This window comes from Centruroides vittatus, unplaced genomic scaffold, assembly GCF_030686945.1.
Source record: "Centruroides vittatus isolate TY-2023 unplaced genomic scaffold, ASM3068694v2 contig_786, whole genome shotgun sequence".
Taxonomy (NCBI): domain Eukaryota; kingdom Metazoa; phylum Arthropoda; class Arachnida; order Scorpiones; family Buthidae; genus Centruroides; species Centruroides vittatus.
Window position 1 is genome coordinate 399,596 of NW_027122506.1, and position 22,886 is coordinate 422,481.

A 22,886-nucleotide genomic window follows, 5' to 3' on the forward strand; every position below is an offset into this window, starting at 1 on the left:
ATAAAGTCAATTGTGACATTACTGTATTTAAAATCTTATCTCGCTTACTCATTGTATAAATATTTATATAAACCATAAAAGCCTAAAAAAGTAAGAAGTTCAAACATTTTAAAATCAACATTTATCCTCTTTAAAGTTGTATCTAAAGAGACTTAATTCATGAATTATAATCCGCTTAGTAAATATTATAATAGTGCCGCTCTGGGGCAACCCGGATCGATTCCGCTCGAGCGACTCCTCTAGTATCTTCCATGGGCGGTCGGGCCCCTTTACTAACCATCTCATTGTGGGCCTAGCCGAACCCACAATGGGTATGATTAAGAAAGGCCCACTTAGTGCCCCTTAGGAGGAGAAAATAAAAAGCGCGTGCGCAGTATTTAATTAATACAGTAAATATTGTGAAATATAATTTTACACGATAAGTAATGTAAATAGAAGAACGTTAATTAAAAATTCCGATGATGTTTGTTAGGAAAATCGGGATCGATGCTTGAAAGGAAATTTATTTTTTATCCTACATTTATGAAATAAAATGAAATTTATGAGAAAAGGAATCTGTGATAAATGGATAGTTGTATACAAGCGTTGAGTAATGTGATGTAATGTTTTCCGTGAAAGGGTATTATCGTTAAAAGTTTCGAGGAAATAGAAATTTTATTCGATTTTCTGGCGATTTTATACATTTTATTTGAGAATTTACAAGATTTGATATATTAATATTATTTATAAAATATACGTTTAAAAACGGCTGGATAATGGAGCCGTTTAAGGCGCCAACTACTGCCCGGGTTCGAATTCAGGTGATAGAAAATCCCAGAGTTTTTTCAGGAGTGGTCTGATCCAGATAAGTTGGGGCTCCGTACAACACTACTCGACCGCTTCCATTGTGAGACTGGCCGAACCCACGACAGATCAGAAAAAGATGCCGTCGTAGTCTCCACAAGGCCGAAAAAAGTGGCCGAGTAGTTAAGGTGACGTCCCACCGCTCTGGGGACCCGGAGCCAAACCCGGATGGATGTGGGGCCCGTCCCTCATCACTCGACCTCTTCGTTGTGGGCCTTGCCGAACCCATACTGGCCTCTGTAAAAAAGGCCTTCTTAATGGCTACGGGGCGGAAAGAGTACAGATATAACAGAATTAATTTAGTTACAAGACAAGGAAATTCAAGAAAAATATAAGTTAATATAATTACGTATAGATTAGTTTTAATGAGAAGAATAATTATTGTTACAGAAAGGAAGAATGGAGAAAATAACAGAAACATTTTGTTAATTTAAAAGGAATAACTTTCATTTTTCTTCGTACGAAAAAAAAATAAATACAAATAAAAAAATTCTTCAACTCGAATATCAAAGATTGAGTTTTGAAGTAATAAAATTGAATTTCATCTTGTTTTCAACAATTGGAGCATGATAAGCGGAAAAATAGAATAAGATAAAGTAAATATAAATGAATGTCACTTTAATAGCAAATAACAAAGAAACATGCCAATTAATGATGACAAGATTTTAATAACAAGCTAACCTATAAGATTATCGACGCAGAAACATGAAAAAAGAAAGAAAATTTCCATACCAGGAACATAAAAAAAGGCAACCGGAAAGTATATACTGTATATCACAACCAATTTTTAATTAACTTCAGTTATATATTTAATTAATTAAGAGACTACAAATCATTCAAAAATGTACATTATGTCAGCTCACCAAATGAACGATCCCCGTAGTGTATTAATAGAGTCACTGTAGTAGGTCAATTCCTAAATACAAAATGGATACCGAAATGACATCACCCACGTGAGTGCAGAAAATAGAAACATTCCTATTCTTGGCAACATCCCAGAGAGGTATTCAGCTACACTTTTCCCCTCTTCTCTCCGCTCGTATTTTGACAATAATCAAGTTTTGGTGAGTTTATTATTTACTTTTGATATCGTTAAAGTGTACTAAAGTAATATTATCTTACGTCATAGTGTTTAAAGTAGTTGTAATGCCAAATTTCTGGCGAGGTATTAAAGTTTTTTACCGAAGATATCACGGGATGAAGCGACGTTGAAATGAATTTCTTCGGGCGTGGCAGAGATTTACTGCTTAATTTATTGTTTTACTCAAGTGTTTTACTTATAATTTCAACTTTTAAACTATCTGCAATAATTTTATAACAGAAATCATTATAATAACTTTATACTTACACCTTTAGACACGTTAATGGTTAAGGGATTTAATTACTGTCATAACTTATAACATTAAATTATATACACACGTCTTGGATGATAATGATATTATATATTATTAAAATTAAGCTAAGTAACTCTTAAAGTTTTGTTATCGATTTTTTTAAAACCACATGTGAGCTATATTTAGATAATACTTATAGCGGTGTGGTCAGATGTTAGTTGCGATACACACTCAGAAATTTGCACTGTACTCGTTGAACTTGATAGAAAATATTAAAATTTATTAGTGAAAGTAGTATTAAATGAAGCCGAGAGTAGTTTATGAGATCTTCTAGGCATTAATTAATTTTAAAATAATAAAAAAATTAATGAGAGCAAGCTTATATTGCTTAAACGTATGAATTTATTAATAATATATATATTTTTTTTTAAATAAAAACTTTGTAAAGTTTAAAAAACTGGATTATCTCCCTTCAAATCGTTAATCCTCTAATTATATTCGCTTCTGTATTGATGTCAAAAGTAATTTCCTTCCCATTTTCTCCTCCATTTTCTCAAGTTTAGTATCAATTTTGTAAATAAATCGCCAAATTTATTACTAATTTATGCAAGAATATAAAAGTTTATAACACGAAATGTCAAATACATATAATAATTTTCACAAAATATTTAAAATAATTTATAAAAAAAATTATTTTAAAGTGAAGTTTACATCCAATAACCGCCATGTTTTTTTATTTTTAAATAAAACTTATCCATTTCATTATTATCAGTGCTGCCATCTGTTATTAAATATTGCAGTTATCCCGAGTGAAATATTTTGCAACGTCAGCGAATTGTAAAATAAGATAAACCACGATTTAAAAATAAATTTATAAATTAAGTCAATTCGAATTCCATTCTATCATTCTCTAATACAACTTAATTGAGATATTTACCTGATCTTTATGAGTGCTCCTCGGCTTTCACTCCACTTAAAGATAGTAAACATGTAGGATAGGTTATTTTTCACATAACTGAGGGAGTAGAGCAGATATAAATCTTTTGTTGAGCTAGAAGGAAGTTTGGATAATAAAAAAAGAAACCTTTTTTCGGGTACCACTCAATACATGGGATATAAAAAAGAAATTTCCGCTACAGGAAATTTCTTTCTGCACTTTACACCGACAAGTATATAAAATACAGTCTGTGTATTAATTATTATTAAAATTTATATAAGTTCTGGAGTGTTATCGGTCTCCAGTAAAGCTGAATGGCATTTTTTACGCTTCCAATCAGTGAGAGAAATCACAGAACTTTTATGTAATCTTAAAAGGCTCTCTTTCTATTCAAAAGGCTTGTTATCTCTTGTTAAAAATTCTACTGAAGTATACAGGAATACCATTATATTAAAAAAAAAAAAAACATTAAATTTGTGCTGTGAACTTCTCTAGGAGGCTTCAAATTTATTCTTTTCAATGATTACGTTTAGAAAAAACATCACAGTTTCTCTTTAAGACAGTCCGTTAATTATGTGTTTAGTTTACGAGCCACTTTTGACTCTCTCCTCCCTGTTGTATACAATGACGTACTTTTGGCAAACCCCTCCTCCTATTTAATTACGTGTACAATAGCTCACGAATGCCCCTGAAAGGGTAGAAAATATTTGCAGAACTCTAAGTGACTAGTAAGCAGGCTTATAAGAACAGATTTATATGCCACTAATATCACTAAAAAGTCCGCGTGCCTGGCCTCCCTCCTCCACGTTACTTTACACGTAATTAATGGACGGTCCTTTATGTGATTTAAATATCTACACAGGCCTCAGTTTGTTTTATTTTAGATCAAACTTCAAAGATTTTTTTTACTCCTTTTTTGTATTAAATTAGCATTTCAAAGAAACGTCCCCGAAAAAATGACTTTCGCCTGTATATAATTAAATTCTCTTACTGATAAGGCCCTTCCACAGGTAAGGCCGCTTGATCGGGCTTCAAAATTACGGGGGATCTGTAGATATTTTTTCAAATTAAGGGAAATAAAATTTGATTATAAAATTACTTTAATACAGTATTTTAACGCTTTATTTTTAGTGTAACGGGGGCCTCAATAAGGTAAGTATCGGGGCCTCCCGACATCCGAAAGGCTTCATTTTTTTTTGTTTTAATAAATGATTAGTTTATCTTCCTTCTTTGGAAGTGTCAAAGCTACCATTTAAGAACCACTTATTATTTGTAGCTAATGTAAACAAGCCATTTACTTTCATAAATACATTTCCGCGTATACAATTTATCAATGCCCGCTCCCACTTAAAATTCTTCAAAGTTACTCTCGACAAATCTCCGAATAAATTTTTATCGATTGAAAATTTCTATGCCGAATATATTTTACGTAATAGTTTTTTAATTGTAAGTAAATTTTATACAATTATTAATAAATATTAATTAATTTATTTATAATTTAGATTTAAATTAGCGACATCTTTTCTTTTGTTTTGTTTTGTAAGTTATTTTAAACATTTTATTATTATTATTATTATTATTATTATTTTTTTGGAAAGTTTTCTAAGAGAATTTTAATATTAAGTTAATTATTTTTAAGAGCTTTATCATTAAATTCTATTAAAGAATTTATGCTTTTAAAAAATTAATTATAAAATAAAACTAGGCTAACGACATTTTGTAACCTTTTCGGAAGAACGATATCGATTGTTGATTTTATGACAAACGATATCGATTTCTGCGGGATATGAAAAATTCTATTCGATCGCTATCAATGATTGATAAAAATCGGATTTATTTATTTTTTTTTTATAAAATAATAATAATAATATTAATAAAACAGTTTTATTTATTTTTAAAATTTTATGTCATTGTTACTTTTTACTGAAATGAACCAATTAGAAACGAGACAAATTTTAAAAATTTAAATTTTAAAAAGTAAATAAGCCAAATTCCGTCAAATCCGCGATAATTTAACGCATTTTAATGAATTATATTTTATTTATAATTACTGTACTTTAAAATGAGTTAAATTAATTTCTTTGCAGTTTTTAATAGTTACGTATTAAAATTAAAATAATAATAATAATAATAATAAAAATTCTTCGTATCCGTAACTTTTCAATTTCTTGTGACGTGCTCTTCGTCGCGAGGAAATTTATTCTTTGTTTATTATGTTATTTATTACACATTATAATTACTTTAATTCACGTACTTTTTATATTTAAATTTATAATTTTTAATATTATATTAGTTAATTTTATTCCTACGAAGGAAAACGAGATATAAAGGGTGGACCGTTTGGTTAATGTTACCCATGGTTCCAAAATGGCGGCTCGTCTCTGATTCCACATTAACCGACTGATTAAAATGATGCTTAATTAATAATACACAAATTAAATCTTCATACACTTCCAACATGGTTAAAAGGGTCACCTTGCATGTATATATTTCACCATTGTGCATGTGCCTTATAAAATAAATGGTATTTTATTAATACTTTTGGTATATTTACTTATAATAAAGGCATTGTAAACATGTTACTCTCCATAAATAGCAATTTACTTGCATTGATATATGAATGCTTTCACATAGGCTTATCTAAATGTTTTTTTAAGGGAGAGAAAAGATTTCAACACAGTTATTTTGAATGTTTTTCTTCATCTCTCTGACATTTTTAGCTCTGCAGTTATAAATCACAGATTTCATTAAAAGAAGAAATATTAAGGCTATGCTTATTTAACTTATTCACTGTATATTTAATATGTATTTATATTTTTCTTTCCAATAAAAAGAAAAAAGGATCTTACAAAACATTTTATTTGTTAATACCGTCGACTTCTATATACTTTATAAATCTGAAAACAAGCACTCTATTTTATATAATATGATGTTTATATTAAAATATATTGATATATTACAATATTTTTGGTTTATATTTACATTTTAACAGAGCTTCAATTTATAGTAGAGATTTTTAAACTTTTTTTTATATAATTTGTGGTATATTTCCTGGTGTACAAGTTTGATGGACCAGACATATAATGTAGGTTCAATAAGGTTATAATGGGGCTGAAAAATTCATAGCTGCTATATCTTTTTTGTGTTTAGGTATGTATTTAGACACATAAATATACTTCTCATTCAGTTATGTATAGATTCAGTAGTTGACTATTCCCTATAAGGTTTGTCTAAGTACTCTATGATGTTCACTTATCCATGTTAAGTGGCACATAACTTATCTATATAAATAAAATTATTTATGTAAACATACCAAGAGTTATACTACAGCAGTAGGTGTGTTCGGGTAGAGAAGAGCCCATTTGCCTCGCCTTAAACAAAAATTTTAAATAAATGCCTAAATTTATGCATAAAAATAAGTATAAATGCACAAATCCATTCCCAATGCTATCTGTATAATGGTACGTTACCTGACTATACGATTATATTCATGCAACAGAAGACATTAGCATATGTTTTACTTGTAAATTTCTATATATTACAATTTTTATTTCTCAACTGTTATGTAAATTTTGAAGACATTTGCATTGATTTAATTTTCATTCCAAGAATGAAATATCTGTAGAATGACATAGGAAATTTATGGACTATTCATTTAATTATATACTTCTACTTTATTTATTTTGTAATACACTTAATTTCATTTTAAATACAAATTTTAAAGCAGTTTCTAAGAAAAATATTTATTTAGATAATTAAATTACATTTTATTGGCTTTTTATACGTAGATTATTTAATACGATGGACATCCAACCGAAAGACATACAAGTTTTAGAATCGGTGCAAGATATTCAAGAGAGACGAGAACAGGTTTTGGGAAGATATGCTCAGTTTAAAGTGGATGCGCGAACAAAGCGAGACAAACTCGAAGATTCCAGACGACTACAATATTTCAGAAGAGATGCAGACGAATTAGAATCTTGGATAAATGAGAAATTACAAACTGCTGCTGATGAAAATTATAAAGATCCAACAAATCTTCAGGTAATATTTTATGTAGTGCAACATCCGAAAGATAAATTTATTATAATTCAGATATATAGTTTATCAAGGGGGAAAAAGAACAAATCTAATTACATGTGAATTACAGAGCTAGGATGGACATTTTATATTTTCAACATAATTTATCATTTTAATCATTTACAAGCCTATATAAATAAGAATATATTACAAAATTGGTAAAATTAAAAGTTAAAACTGTCAAAAAGCTAATAAAATTGGGTAAAATTTCAGCTCTGAATGAGGTGGTTGGGACCTTATCAGAGTTAGACCGTTATCATAAGAGTAAAACTATATATGATTCTTCATGAGATCTGTTTCTTGAAATCTGCTTATCTGGAATACCCTCAAAAATGGGGTAGAATTTAAAAGTAAAAAATCTAGAAGTATTTCTCAAAACAATGCTGAAAATCAACTGTTTTGTATTTTAAAATGATGAAATTATAGATAAGAAGGCGTTAAAGATTAAACGAAATACTTTATTTCAGCAAGCGCTTGCGGAAATAAAGTGTTTTTTTTAATCTTTAACACCTTCTTATTATCATTTTTCATCATTTTAATACAACTGTTGGCGTGACATCCAAGCTAAGTACTTAGTTTTGTATTTTACTAGAGATGGCTAAAACCTCATAAAAAATGAGAAATGCCATTGCGCCAAATACTTCTGGAGCAAGATTGGAGTAATCTGTGCTTTTTTCAGCATATCTTGTGCTTAAGAAGAAGCCTAGTCGGTGGGCTATTTCTTGTGAAGGTTCAGGTTGTACCTATGAGTGGAACCTGGAGGCACCCCCCTCTTTCAATTGAAAATATATCTTGTAAAGGATTAAATGTAGATCATTTATTCTTTTTGACTTTTATTCTTATAAGTATGATCTATAACTCTGATAAGGTCACTGTAGCTAATTAATCTAATATAGCAAACAATGCATTTTTGACAGTGGATCATAGTCTGTCTTTTGTTGTTTGTCTATTCTACCCATCTGTCTTATCCCACACTAATATTCCTCTTGTCATGTTAAGTGTTACCAAGAAGAAGAACTTCTTGGTAATACTTAACATGGCTTCTTTTATAATGTATAATCTAATCTGTAAGATGTTTATAGTATTGGGATAAATGAAAGACTCTTTGAAGTAAGGAAGCAGAATGCTTTATAAATAAGCTTGGGAATAAATTCTGTTCATTTATAGACTTGTAAAAGCCAAAAACATATTTAAAATTTAATTTTTGATTTAAATCTGTGTCATTAAATATCTTATTTATTTTTACAACATAAGATAAATTTTATTTTCATATATAAATAAATATAATCAGAGCTGTAGTTATAGAGTTATGAAGTAGCAATTTCCTCAGCATAGTCAATAATGACCTTATACCAGTATATATATAATATGCTTTTGCTTTCATCACATAAACTTAGGCTAATGTTGCTTTTTTAACACTTGGATTGTAGCTAATAGACCTAATAATGGCTGGAGAAATGCTAGTCACAGTCTTTTCAGCTTATTCTTTTAGCACCCAATTTATTCCTGGTTATAGACTGAATATACTGTCAGATATGAAAGGGTTTTTACTACTTTACCCAGGAAAAAAACATGCAATAGATGTTAAAAACACAATTTATTTTGTGTGATATTACCATATACAGGATTGGTAACAGATGCCAACTCTAGGATACTCAGCAGTAATCCAAAACACAATCATTGGCTAGATTACAAAATATTGCAATGCATACAAAGGACTCAAGATTATTTATTACCAAAAAATTCCTTATAACTAATCCTTAAAACTAACTTACACTATAGGAAAGTGGAAAAGATGATAGAGGGTGAGAAGTATCAAAGATGGTGGAATATAGAACTTGGATTGTACGAACATCTTTCTGCTTCCATGAGGGGCCACATGGAAACTTCCTTGGGCACAATTCGCACATCCATTCACCTTTTAGATGATTTCTATAAATTTTTAGTCCAAGTTGTTGTTCATCTGTCCGAATGCAAAACTCCTCAAATTGAGATACCAACATTAACACTAACATTGGTCCAAGAAGTTCAGGAGTCTCTCTTCTTCCAAACTGGCTTCACCCGTCTCTTGGGTACTCGACAACTCTCCCTATTCTCCTGTTCATCCTCTCACTAAGAGGACCAGCCAAAATGTGACTTTACCTTCATGTGTCCCCTAAGGAAACTTTGCATTCATTCTTTTGATGATTCCAGGAAGTGGCCCTCACCTCCAAGGGAAAAGCATAATTAAGAAGATTAAAAAGTTTTAGAAGGTAGAAAGAGCAAAGGAAATATGCTAATTACTGAATTACAGTGAAATTTTCTAATCAGCATCAATGCAAATTAAAAAAGAAAACCTTTTATACTACTTTAGATTACAAACCAATACTTATATTTATAGAATAAAATTAAATTAATGATTGAAATTTCTTTCAGGCTAAAATACAGAAGCATCAAGCTTTTGAGGCAGAAGTAGCTGCACACAGCAATGCAATTGCTGTACTGGATAGTGCCGGAATGGAAATGATTAATCAGGGACATTATGCTTCAGAAACAATTCAAGTATTTATAAAATATTAAACATTGAGATATAGCATAACAAATAATAATCAATTGACAATATAATCATTCTGTTTTTTCATTATTTCTAGCAACGATTAGATGAAATTCATAAATTATGGGAACTTTTATTGTCTCATCTGTCGAACAAAGGCCTGAAATTGCAACAAGCACTTATACTTTTACAATTTTTACGTCAGTGTGATGAAGTCATGTTTTGGATTAATGATAAAGTATGGTGTATAAAAATAAAAAAATGGTATATAAAAATATAAAGTACTAATATATATATTTATTAAAAATACAGGAAGCATTTGTAACAACAGATGAATTTAGTCAAGATTTAGAACATGTTGAAATGTTACAGCATAAATTTGATGAGTTTCAGAAAGTGAGTAATATGTTTTTATGTTTAAAAAACAAATTTTTAAATATTAGATTATAAATTATAAAGTTTGAATAATTTTAAAAGTAAACCAAAGTTAGTTTTTTTTCAAAATCGTAATCACAAAAAACCTTTCACACGCTGTTTCTAGCAAACAAATTAGTGAGCACAAACGTTTTCGGCCGTTTTAAAAGGCCTTCTTCAGGTGCACTGAGGACGGTTGGAAAGTCGGATAGCAAATGTTTACGTGACGTCATTGTTTACGAGGGGTTTCCTCTTACAAGTGACGTCACTTGTAAGAGGAAACCCCTCGTAAACAATGACGTCACGTAAACATTTGCTATCCGACTTTCCAACCGTCCTCAGTGCACCTGAAGAAGGCCTTTTAAAACGGCCGAAAACGTTTGTGCTCACTAATTTGTTTGCTAGAAACAGCGTGTGAAAGGTTTTTTGTGATTATGATTTTGAATTAGTTCTAGCTTTGTGTGCAGAGATTAGTTTTTTTTCAGTTAGAATAAAATACATTCAAACTATATTCTATTTCTATTTAATTATTTCAATTCTTCTAATAATACGAAAATTTTATTAAAGAGTAGCAGCTAATAGAAATTAAAAGTTCTTCATTATTCTTACAATTTAATAGCGATGTTGAGGCCAAAGTTTTAAACGCAAAAACGTGTACGTCAGACGTTCGGCGTTGCTTTCCTGTAAGCATAGAAGTTTAACAATGGTGTTTGGAATGTTGAGCATGATTCCACTAGTGAAGATCTACTGAAGATCTAGTGATGCTGTTTCCCAAACTCCGTCTTGTTGGGTTGGGTTCCGTATGTATCACGATCCGATAGTTAATTTAGGATCGATGAAAGCACACCTCCACACTCAATACAGAGAATATTTACAGTTTATTTACAAAACAAAATATGTAGAATGTACGAGTTTGACAACATAACATATACAGGACAACAAAGTGTGGTATCTCGTGTACCAGTTTGGCCTTCGGGAACTATTAGACTCTGGGGAAACCTCAGTCAGTTTGTGGAGTTGGCTCAACTATACAGCTCATCCAGTCTCTGCACTTACCCGTCCCTGAGATCGTTGTCAGAGGAGAACACTCACTCTATGCTCAGCGGGCTGCCCAAGTACCTGAGACTACTGTATTCCAGTCTCTTGCCCTTCTCCCCTTTCCTCTCGCTCGTCTTACTATTTAAGAAGCTTCCGGATGACAACTTCTGACCAATCAGGATTCTTCCTTACATCAGAAGCTTTCCAAAATGTCGGCTCTTCTCCTGATGAAACAGCTCACCATAATGTCCATCACTTGTTTACATTTTTTTCTATCAAGCTAACATGGGCAAACACATTGCCCCACCTCACACAAGTCCAATAAACAAAGATGGTGCTCCTTTTGTTTCCCCACCTGTTTACAAATACAACACTGGGTGGGACCAATCCACAAGGTCGTGTCACCTTTGTCCCTATGCTGTTAAAAGCAATCCTTTACACCACTGACTTTCCAAACACTATTGTCAAACTTCTGGAAAGTGGCGCCGAATGTTCAATGTACACGTTTTCGCATTTAAAACTTTGGCCTCAACCTCGCTAATAATCTGCTTTTTATTTTTTACTGTTAGGATATGACAAGTCAAGAATTCAGGATAAATGAAGTCAATAAACATGCAGATAAGTTACTTGAAGATGGACATTCGGATGTAGAAACTATTTCAAAGAGAAGAGAGGTTTGAATATACATCATACATAAAATTTGTAATTTAAAAATACTATTTGGGTTAAATATAAATTTTAAAATAGTTATTGTTGTTATTTTTAAGGAAGTAAATGATCGATGGCAACGATTAAAAGCATTAACCTTATTGAAACAAGAACGACTGTTAGGAGCTCATGAGATACAAAGATTTAAAAGGTAATATGAAATTATAATTATTCAAATAGTAAAAGTAATTATATATATATTATGAGGGCTGATGGGGAAAAATGAGTTTAATAATAGAACAGGCAGGATATAATTGGAGGTGAGTAATGCCAATCATATATGTAAGGATTGATTCATTGTTTCCAGATTCAGCAAGACAAAGACAAGGACAACAGAATTGATACAATAACTTTAATGTGCTCAGTAATATTATCTCAATAGAGATAGACTTGAAACAGATTATAAATTGAAGGATTTCTCTTACAATTATGATAACGTGCTATAAACAAATTATTAATGTGACCATGTTTATTGATAATGTCCAAGTGGCTGGACAGTTGTCAAATCTGTCAAGAATAGTCCACATGAAAATCATAGTATTGCTAACTATAAGTTCACTATTAAATCATTATTGTGATCCTTTATGATTTCTTTGTTTATCTCCTAGCATGACCCTTGTATTGCCAAATTTCCACCCTCCCTTTTTCCTTCAGTTCCTCTTTCTAGTCTGAGTACCATACCACACTCCTTGCTTCTCCATGTGGAGCCTTCTTAATCCATTAGTTCTCAGAGTCTTCACTAAGCAAGAAGGGGCTGTTACAGCTAATAATAAGAGCAGTTTTTGAATGATTACTTACACTAATTACTTGATAGGAAATGTTACACAGAAGTTTAAATTTAATATAATTTACAGAGATGCAGACGAAACAATAGCTTGGATGCTGGAAAAAGATGTTATGTTATCTTCAGATGACACTGGACGTGATTTGATTAGTGTTCAAGCATTGCAAAGAAGACACGAAGGTATTGAAAGAGATTTAGCAGCACTTGAAGATAAGGTATGATGCAAATTATTATTTGTTTCACTTATTACTAAATGGTATTCTTTTTAATATATTATAATGGATTTTTTTTTAATAATTGAATTTATCGATGCTGGATTTAGTGATTGATATTCAAAAATTACTTTAATGTAGTTACTAAAGATAGAGCCATTTATTTCTTAATTATTGTTACTAGTTTTAACTTACGAAAGAATGTGATAATGGCATAAATGGATTGTCAGCCAATCACTGATATTCCTTTATATTTATTTGACATTCGATCAAGTTTGTAAATATAATTTTGAATATTCTGGAAAATTTCTGTGCGCATAGAATCAGCAAAGGGTCACGTTAAAGGCCATTCTAGTTTAACAATAAAGTTTCTTTTTAAAGAAGGTGTTGTAACTCTTTCTGTTGTAATGAGATTTTTCACAAATTTTCTGCATAATTTTAACAATTACAATCATTGAATATTTACCATTCTCTCCACACCACTGCTACTTTCTGATCAATACTGCAAATTATCTTGTGTTTGGTATTCTCTGATCATATCTAGTCTTTATACCATTAAAAAAATAAAAGAAAAGAAAAGCAATTATACATTTTGTTTTGTATTTCTTAAGAGATTATTTCTGTAGAAAATAATGACCTATACCAAATTAAATGTTAAATTTTTCTATTGTATACGTTAGTGGTGTGCTGTGACATTTGACGATAGGGAAGCTGTGTTTCTGTAAGAATCTGACTTCCGACGGCAATCAGTTCGGTGACGGTCTAGGGTCCGTTCGTATTCGTTTGTTCGATAAGCCGGTAAAAACCGTAGACTTCTCTAAATGTATTTTTAATAGATTATCTGACTTACTTAATAAATAAACAAGTTCAATATAATTACCTCTGTTATTAGATTCAATAGATTCCTCATGCCCTCTAAATGCTAATTCTTGCTTTGATAAAACACATATATATAACATCTATTAATTTAGATATAATATCTATTAGCCGTAACTATCTTGTTATAATTTTCAATATTTATTTCATATTGTTTACTAATGATTTATTTAAATTATTTAAATCATCAAAGCTCTTCTTATTCCACACACTAATTTCATTTGAAAATAGTAGGCAAGGCCAACAAAACAATTTTTGCATTTTTACTGGCGCCCGGGGCACGACACTTTATTGGCGCCCCCTCCCCTCCAGAAACACATAGTTTGTCTTTGAGACCATTTGGGTCCCCTCTGCGAGTGGCACTCGGTGCATGATACACCCCTTTGCACACCCCCTCACTGCGCCACTGCATTTTTATGCACCCACAAAGCCATTTTGTGTCTTCGACATTTTCACGATTAAATTTATGAACAAATTTTTGTTTAAGTATTTATATTTAATTTAGGCATCGGTCTTTCTCTTTTAATATTGTTTTCTTTTTTATTATATGGTCTTGAGCCAAACTTTTAAAATAAATTTTCAATATCACTAATACATTCGGAATCGCTAGCTACGATATAAGGGCTAAAATTAAAAATAAAATTATGAAAACTTACTCGGTGAAATAAAATGTGTAGTGGATATTCATAAAAGTATATTCGTACAATGTACCAGGTATGTATATACTTGGTACATTGTATGAATATACTTTTAAAGAAAATTATAATTAAATATAGCTTTGTAAAGAAACATACAAAAAATAACGTAAAATCTTCTTTACTTTTTAAATCTTAAAACAATCCACTTAGTCAAATAGCTCCTCCCTACGATGGATGGAATCAGAGACTGTCCTGGCATGTCCTGTGCATGCATGCAGGCTGCCAAATCCCGTACTGGTCAATGTTAAATGCCTCTTTTGTCGCATCACTAGTATATTTCAAAGGCCGCGACAGGGTTGTTGTAAATTTTAAACGTTTCTCACCACAGCTGTAAAAATCTACATATGTTGAACTTAATACTAAGTAGATTGTCCATCATTTGTTTTCTAACTAATTCGTTTTAGGACCAGGTGTCTACGGAAATTTCCAAAATTTATAACTTTTCGGTCACTCATTGAACTGGAAAAATTTCTGTTTTTATTACATTTAATATTACGAAGAAACCAGTCCCCATTGTACTCGGCTATAGATTGGTTTAGTTAAGCTTTTGTTTAAGTAAAATTCCTGTTTTTTCAGCAGGGTTTTATTTATTTATGTCCCTAATTCCCTAATCTCTTAATTATTTAACTACTTTTTAAGTAGGAATAAGTTGAAACTGGTTACTTTGTACTTGAATATTTGTAGTCTTGGGAAAGTGGAAAGACTAATTTTTATGACAACAGATACATAAATTGTAAATTTAAGGAATATAAATTCTAGAGCTTTTTTGTACCTTGGACATCTCATTCATTAAGTTTAGTTGTAAATGATGCTGCCAAAGTAACAGTTAATTTTTTACCATTGTATAAGAAGTATACTGTACACATTTTTTTTCTGCATCCTCTTATAGATGGGACATACTAAATCGTAATAACACTAGTTTAACACTGAAATGTGTAAGTAATACAAGATGGGAGAGCAGAATAAATATATCAAATATTTTAATGGACTTTTTTAAAACTCCTGTCAACTATACAGAACTATCGTAAAAACACACCAGTAAACTCCTGTTGGTTAGGCTAAGTTATAAATCTACTTGCGATTCACATAATGGGGCAACGACGGCCAAATATCTAGCAGGCAGGTGGCTAACAGCCCAGAACCGGTCCTGATAGATTCATTGGAAGCATTATACGATATTTTGGTGTGTATAATCTAGGACCTTGGCTTCCACCAGCTAAGCCGCGTGAGGTTGATGCTCTGTAAAGCGCATGCGCCAATGCCTATAATCTGGCTGCTTTACACCATTCAGATATTTTTGCCATGGAAGCTGTCCTGTTTTCCACAATACAGTGCCTCCATTCCGCTACTGATATTCGAATATACAATAGCGATCTTATCATTTTTTCACACGTGGTATAGAAATTTGTAATAAGATACGTAATGCGGTTATAATAAAATATTAATTTTAATTAATTCAAAGTACGTTAAAATATGAAAATAATCGCACAATATGTATTTATATTTTAGAAAATACAAGGGAAGTGGCACTTCCACAGCTTTCAAGGACGGCACGCCACTGGTATATGCCTAAAAATGATTCTACACCTATTTTCTCTTTTGTAGTAATTATCATATTAAGGAACAATAGTACTGTTTTATTTATTTTACAAAAACTATAGACAAAAAGAATTAGGTTAAGTAGCAAGTAATAAGGCAATACAATGTTTACAAACACAACTTTAAATCACATGATTTTTTTCTGCGGTAATTTAATTATAGGTACAAGTGTGCCTCGAGATAATAAAGGTTGAAAAACACTGCCTTAGAGTAATATTTGTAAAATTTACACTTAGTTTTATTAAATAAATTTAAAAAATGCACCTGTAATTTTCAAATACATGTGCATGTGTTGTTAAAATATTAAATTCTTGTACTCATAATGTACATATGTTTGTATAATATGTTTGTATAGCACTTAAATGTAAAAATAAATATTTTAGAAAAACATTTATAACAAACAGAATGATGTGTTGAACTCGAAAGGAACTTTGATTTTTATTATTCACAAATACTTTACTAAATGACTAATTATTTATAAATAACTTTTATTTTGATTATAATTTTAGGTAATGATATTAGCGCAAGAGACAGAGAGATTATGTAGTTTACATCCGGATCATGCAGATCAAATCCAATCGATCAATTCGGAAATTACTTCCAACTGGGATATGTTGAAAAAGAAAGTAAGATATTTATGATCAAATTAATATTAATCGTGAATTGTTTGTCTTATTGGTATGTTATTATTATTGTTTTATAATATAGGCTCAGGAACGTCGCCAGAGTTTAGACGATTCTCACTTGCTTCATCGCTTCCTTGCAGATTTCAGAGATCTTCTTTCTTGGATTCATGATATGAAAGGAATTATTTCGGCCGACGATTTAGCGAAAGACGTTGCAGGTGCAGAAGCTTTATTAGAACGTCATCAAGAACACAGAGTACATAATCTATTTTTAAGTTTGTTAGTATTCTTTTATGTGAAGGACCATTTTAATTCCAACGTTTTTTTTTTAATAGGGAGAAATAGATGCACGTGAAGATAGTTTTCGAGTAACAGCTGAAACTGGAAAGATGTTATTGGATATGGATCATTATGCTATAGAAGAAGTGAAGGAAAAAGTAATGTTTTTGAATTTTTTAATATTTTACACTGCTCTGTGGATGCAAGAGGGCCTTTTTTAAAATCCATTGTGGTTTCAATCAAGTCCACAATGGGAAAGCTGGTTGGTGAAGGCCATAGTAATTTTGAATATCTCATTCGAAAGATAATTCTTTTCATAGTGTGCAAAATTTCAGATTTTTCTATATAAAGTAACGCTGAAATATAAGCAATTGAAAAGGGCAAAAATTAGAAAAACAGCTATATTTTTTCTTCTTCTGGCACTGCAGGCACTCCTAGAAAAAGAACTACTGGATCTAGAAATTTAAAATTTAAAAGTCTCTCTTGTTATCACTGAGGTGCTGGAGAAACTTCCAGGTCGATAGGTCAACGTTAACATGGGCTCCCCATAAAGCTATCTTACTTTAACTCTTAATTTTACACTCATAAGAATAAAATTGCATTGAAACAAATAACTTTTATTCAAAATGTTATCTAGAATAACAAAACCTCAAATTTATGTGAATTAAAACTTTTTATAATGATTTTACTAAACGGCAAATGAAAGCATTTGGTTGGCGGTGGTTGCAGTTGCTTAGTGCCGATCAAACTGTACAGGGTGTCATCTTAGGTCTCTATTTAATAACACAATCATTAACCAAAAAGCAATTGATATCCAAACAAAAACATTTGATATGTAAAAAATTATGACAATTTAGAAGACAGTGAAATTTTTTCTTAAGGGTTTTCTTTGGTAAAGATAAGCTCGGCAGTTCAAAGTGAAATGTAGGAAAGAATAATAATACCTCGTGGGTACTGTACCTTTTTGAAGCACCAAGCTTATCTTTACCAAAGAAAATCCCCTAAGAAAAAAATTTGACTGTCTTCTAAATTGTCATAGTGTTTCACTGGGTGCAGTGGCATAGTGAGGGGGGTGCAAGGGGATGTATCATGCACCAGGTGCCACTTGCAGAGGGGCGCCCCTCTGCAAGTGGCACCTGCAAATGGTCTGCAAGACAAACTATATGTGTTTCTGGAGGAGGGAAGGGGTGCCAATAAAGTGTCGTGCACTGGGCGCCAGTTATGTTCGCTACACTACTGACTGGGTGCAATTTTTTACATCTCAGATGTTTCTGTTTGGATATTAATATTTTAGAAATGTTGTTTTCATTCCAGCTTGTTTTGTCCATCATTTGTTTTCTGCTGTGAGTCAAGAACTTTAATTCAGACAAAAATGTTGCTTCATCGGCTTGCACTAACCAATGTGTACTAGCTGTTGCTTACTCCCATTGGCAAATATGAAAATTTTTAACTTGCTTCATGAAGTTATATATACACTCATGTTTCTTCAATAACTCTCTTCGCTTTATGTTTCGTGCCTTTCATGTCCAGTGTAAATCACAACACAAAATTTTTTGAAAATGATTTATGAACTAAAGACAGAATAAAAGGAATTATAAAGAATAAATATGCTAACATACAGTATAAAGGCAGAGATTAATAAATATACCAATAGAAATATTATAACTTTATAAAGACAGAGATAATACAGAACAAGAAAAGATGCCTTTTATATTGTATAATGCAAGTAAAAGAAATAAATAGAAGTGTAAATTCGTCTTGCTATTATTTTAATATTTCTAAATTGGGATAAAGAAGTGCGAAATTATTTATCTATTTTAATTACATCAGCTAAATCTTTAGACTTGAGATTACTAGTAAAAAAACAGATGAATAATCCTTGAGATAAGATAACAAATAAATAAACAGTAATAATAAACTTTTTAATAATAAATCTATGAAACTGCTTTATTGACATTCATTTTATTTTAATATATCCAAATATTTTCAGGCATTGCAAATCCATTTTTTTGCGGAACATAATTAAATACATAAAAGATTTTGTATTTAAGTATATAAAATTACTTACAATGAACCAGTTTATTAGATACAGACAGCTGTAGAGATTCCTACTGCTGTCTGTCCTTCCTTGATCTCAAGAATGGAGTATCTAAGCTTTCTATATCTCAGAGGTGGGCAAGCAAGAGTTCAGTGGGAGCCGAAATGTACGTTTTGCAAAATGCATGGGAGCCGCAGTTCTGTACTGTCATGGCGGGTGGTATGGTAAGGCTGGGAAGGATGGCACTTTCGGCAAGAGCCGCACGTAACTCAAAAAGAGCCTCATTTGCCCATGCCTTCTATATCTGGTCTCAAAAGCTTAGGGACTGGAGGTCCAAAACTTCCAGTCTGCACCAGAAGTCACATGATTTTTAAAATTAAAATGTGATTAAAAATTGCAGTCCTGCATTGTGATGATATTACAATTAATATACAAGTAAGCTTAGTTAATTTTTCTGTGTGTTCCTCTGAAATTGGATGTGTGGATTGAAAACATTTGAGTATTATTAATGTAATGTGAATTTCAGTCAAATAATTTTTTATATTTATCATCGATTTTTTGTTTGTCTTTCGTTGCAATACAATTTCAACAATTCCGTTGTTTCTTTTAATTGATATTGCTGATCTTTATATTCAAAAAGTATTTATTAAGAATAGTTAAAAACAATAGTAAAAAATGACGTAGAAGAAATTTTTAAATTTTTATTTGATTACAAAGTAATTTTATTGGAATCAAATATCATTATTAAGTAAGAACAAATTTTTCCTGTATAAATTTCAGTTGGTTCTACTTGCAAGTGAAAAGCAGTCGCTCATGATGCTTTGGGAAGAGAGACGTATTCTTTACGAACAATGCATGGATTTACAACTTTTTTATCGAGATACGGATCAAGCCGACACATGGATGGCAAAACAAGAAGTAAGTTCATAGTAGAATAAAAGTTTATAAGTGTGATTTTACCTCAAGCAGCAAAATGAGTGATCAGAAATGTTCAAAAGTAGAAAAAGTAATAAAAATAATTAGCCAAATACAATAAAGTCTGCAGTGACGGTGTGTATACCCTGCAGAAAATTGCGAGAACAAAAATAAAATCTTTATTTAACAGTAGCGTATACTAGATGTCTTCAGGGCAGTCATTGAAAGGAAAGTAATTACAGGCGTGCAGCTTAGAAGTTGCCATTTCAAACATTAAATATTGCTTTTCTTGTTTTATTTCTGTTAACAATTACATAAACAGCCGTGGCCAAATATTCAATAATAATCATAATAATTTCCAGATTTGGACTATAGTTCGGCTAACTATTAATAATTAATATAAAATAATTTTTTTTAAAGGAAGATAGATAGATTGCTATCATATACTAATATTTATTAATAATTACAACAAGTTTTGAAGTAAATTTAATAATTTTATTTAATTCTTATATAATAATTATTAAATTTAATTCAAAATAATACCCGGTAATTAAAAAAATCAAAACTAAAGATGATATTACCATTTTGCTTTATTACTTTCCCGGCTCTGTTATATATAACAGAGAGAAAGTACTGTGATCTGTAAAAAATGACCCGCAAGATTTTTACATTTTTGGACTCGGGACCTCGAAATATCGAGAAATGCAAAGAACCCGGTGTGCGGTTTCTGATTTAAATGCAAAAAAATTGGGAATTACATTAATTAATATGTTAGGTGGAAGTATGGGAACCAAAGGAGGTCAGGCACAAATTTAAAGATAGAGATAAACTGATAAAGCTTATATGGTTTTATGGTAGCTTATATTATCTGCAAGTGCCTACAGAGTAACTCTGAAAAATTTAGTGTATTTGTCTATCTTTCCTTTAAACCCTTCGACCAGTCTGAACAATAAATAAATCAGCATAGGTCTTGTAGGGATATACTACTACATTAATTCATTTATATATATATATATATCAAATTTTATAAAGCATTTTAAATTTTATTGAAAAAACTCAATTCTTCAAAACTCAAGAATGATCATTAAGCAGATGATGCAAATACTGAAATGTTTGAATAATATAATTTTCATAGAAATTTATATTCCAGGCATTTCTTGCAAACGACGATCTGGGCGACTCTTTAGATTCGGTCGAAGCTCTTATTAAGAAGCATGAAGATTTTGAGAAATCACTAGCTGCTCAGGAAGAAAAAATTAAGGTAAATCTTCAATCGTATAAAAAATTTCACTGTTTTAAAAGATTTCTGTAAAACTGTTTTCTTAAAATTATTTTAAAGTTATGATTTACTAAACACCTACTCAAAAACCTTTAAATAGTGCAGCCAAATTTTAACATTTCGAATGTTTTCGGTCTTGTTCAAAGACCTTTCTCAAGAAAAGAACAATGTAAGATTAAAACGTAGTACGAATACAAATGAAACAAAGGTTTTTGAGTAGGTGTTTAGTTATATTATGCAGTCCCAGAAGAGTTATGATTTACGATTAAAAAGAGTTTTATTGGTAGTTTCCTAACAACTCTTTTATTGGGTATTGGGTACATTCCAGTATGCATTAAAAACAGCACATCAGTGAATCATTATTTACTAAAATGCACGCTGATATTCACCAACAAGTTTGTTGGTGAATATCAGCGTGCAGCAACAATCAGTGAATACAACGTGCAGCAACTGATGCACATTGTACTAATCAGGCTACAGATATGGTGAGTTCTGTTAAAGCATTATGGCTGCCTCTGTCATTACATGATTAACACCATTTTTTACTATTCATCTGTATTAACCCAGAGTTTTTTGACTAAATAAATCTGCAAATTTCAATGTAGTTTGTTTTTGTCACCTTGTCAGGCATTCCAGTTAAAGCTTGTTAAATCATTCACTGGTGCATCAGTTGTTTGAGGTATGTTGACCTGAAAAGGGGGAGCTAGTTAAATTTGCATCAGGATGTACGAGGGGTTTAAAACTGTGGATAGTGGTGGACACACACTGACTCAGGTACCTTTACAAACGAAATCCATTTATTTTATATAAGATGGGCTTGTGGCCATTGGCCATATTACTGTATTTTGCAATTAATAATTATATAAATTTAAGTTAGGCTTAAGTTTTTTTTGTTTCTCTCCCTTTCCTGTTGACCAAGAAAAAGACTTCCTTCTTAATTGCTTTACTATCTGGTGGGGAGTGATGCCTCCAACACGAAAAACAACGTTGTAAAAAACAAAGTAATAAAAAAAGAGAGAAGTCAAAGGAGGGATCTCAGCTCTCGACGAGGAAGGTCGAGGAGAACGGGCTCTGAGTCGGAACAATGGAAGTTAGGAAGTGAAACTCGACGAGGGAGGTCGAGGCGAAGAAGTCATCCGGTCCATTAAAGGAGGCCAAGAACTTTCTGCTGGACTGTCAATTTTATCAGATGGATTCGACACTGACGATATTGAGGAAAGTGGATTATCGATGAAATAAACTGGAGAGATCTATTAAAAGTAAAAAAGAAAGAGTCGAGTAAAGCATTGATGATAGGAGTAGATGATCAGAGTGAACAGTAGCCCTGCCCAGTATCACGGGGCATCCAGAGTAAAACCCGGCTATTTCCACTTTTCTCTTATTCTATCCTTATATTCTCCCTTTCTTTCCTTCTTATAGTTTGTAAGTAGATTTAGTATAGGGCACTATAAAAATAATCATTGAGTTGTTTTATGTATACCGAATTTTGTATTCTCACTGCCTACATGGGATCCAATGTACAAAGAACCTGATAATATAGCGAATTAAAGAATAGTTTGTAAATTTACAAGAAAGTGTTTGTTAATCCTTGTTTTGTTCGCGAAAAACGAAACTAATAACTTTTCATTCACTGTCGGTTATCACAGGCTTACACTTTCTGAATTCAGGTATCACTTTATCAAAGTTTGTGGTG

General features: G+C 31.3%; 1 protein-coding gene across 3 annotated transcripts in view; it reads left to right on the top strand.

Annotated features, from left to right (window-relative positions):
• The first annotated feature begins 1,676 nt into the window (after positions 1-1,676).
• Positions 1,677-22,886, top strand: part of LOC136981658 (spectrin alpha chain-like) — a 58,505-nt gene continuing 37,295 nt past the window's right edge. For all 3 annotated transcript variants that reach the window (XM_067277993.1, XM_067277992.1, XM_067277994.1), the window contains exons 1-13: positions 1,677-1,907; positions 6,903-7,158; positions 9,610-9,735; positions 9,825-9,965; positions 10,040-10,123; positions 11,749-11,853; positions 11,947-12,038; positions 12,742-12,886; positions 16,566-16,682; positions 16,765-16,938; positions 17,018-17,119; positions 19,780-19,917; positions 21,065-21,175. In XM_067277993.1, the coding sequence (XP_067134094.1) occupies positions 6,916-7,158; positions 9,610-9,735; positions 9,825-9,965; positions 10,040-10,123; positions 11,749-11,853; positions 11,947-12,038; positions 12,742-12,886; positions 16,566-16,682; positions 16,765-16,938; positions 17,018-17,119; positions 19,780-19,917; positions 21,065-21,175 (1,578 nt within the window). In that variant the 5' untranslated portion in view covers positions 1,677-1,907; positions 6,903-6,915. The remainder of the gene's footprint in view (positions 1,908-6,902; positions 7,159-9,609; positions 9,736-9,824; positions 9,966-10,039; positions 10,124-11,748; positions 11,854-11,946; positions 12,039-12,741; positions 12,887-16,565; positions 16,683-16,764; positions 16,939-17,017; positions 17,120-19,779; positions 19,918-21,064; positions 21,176-22,886) is intronic.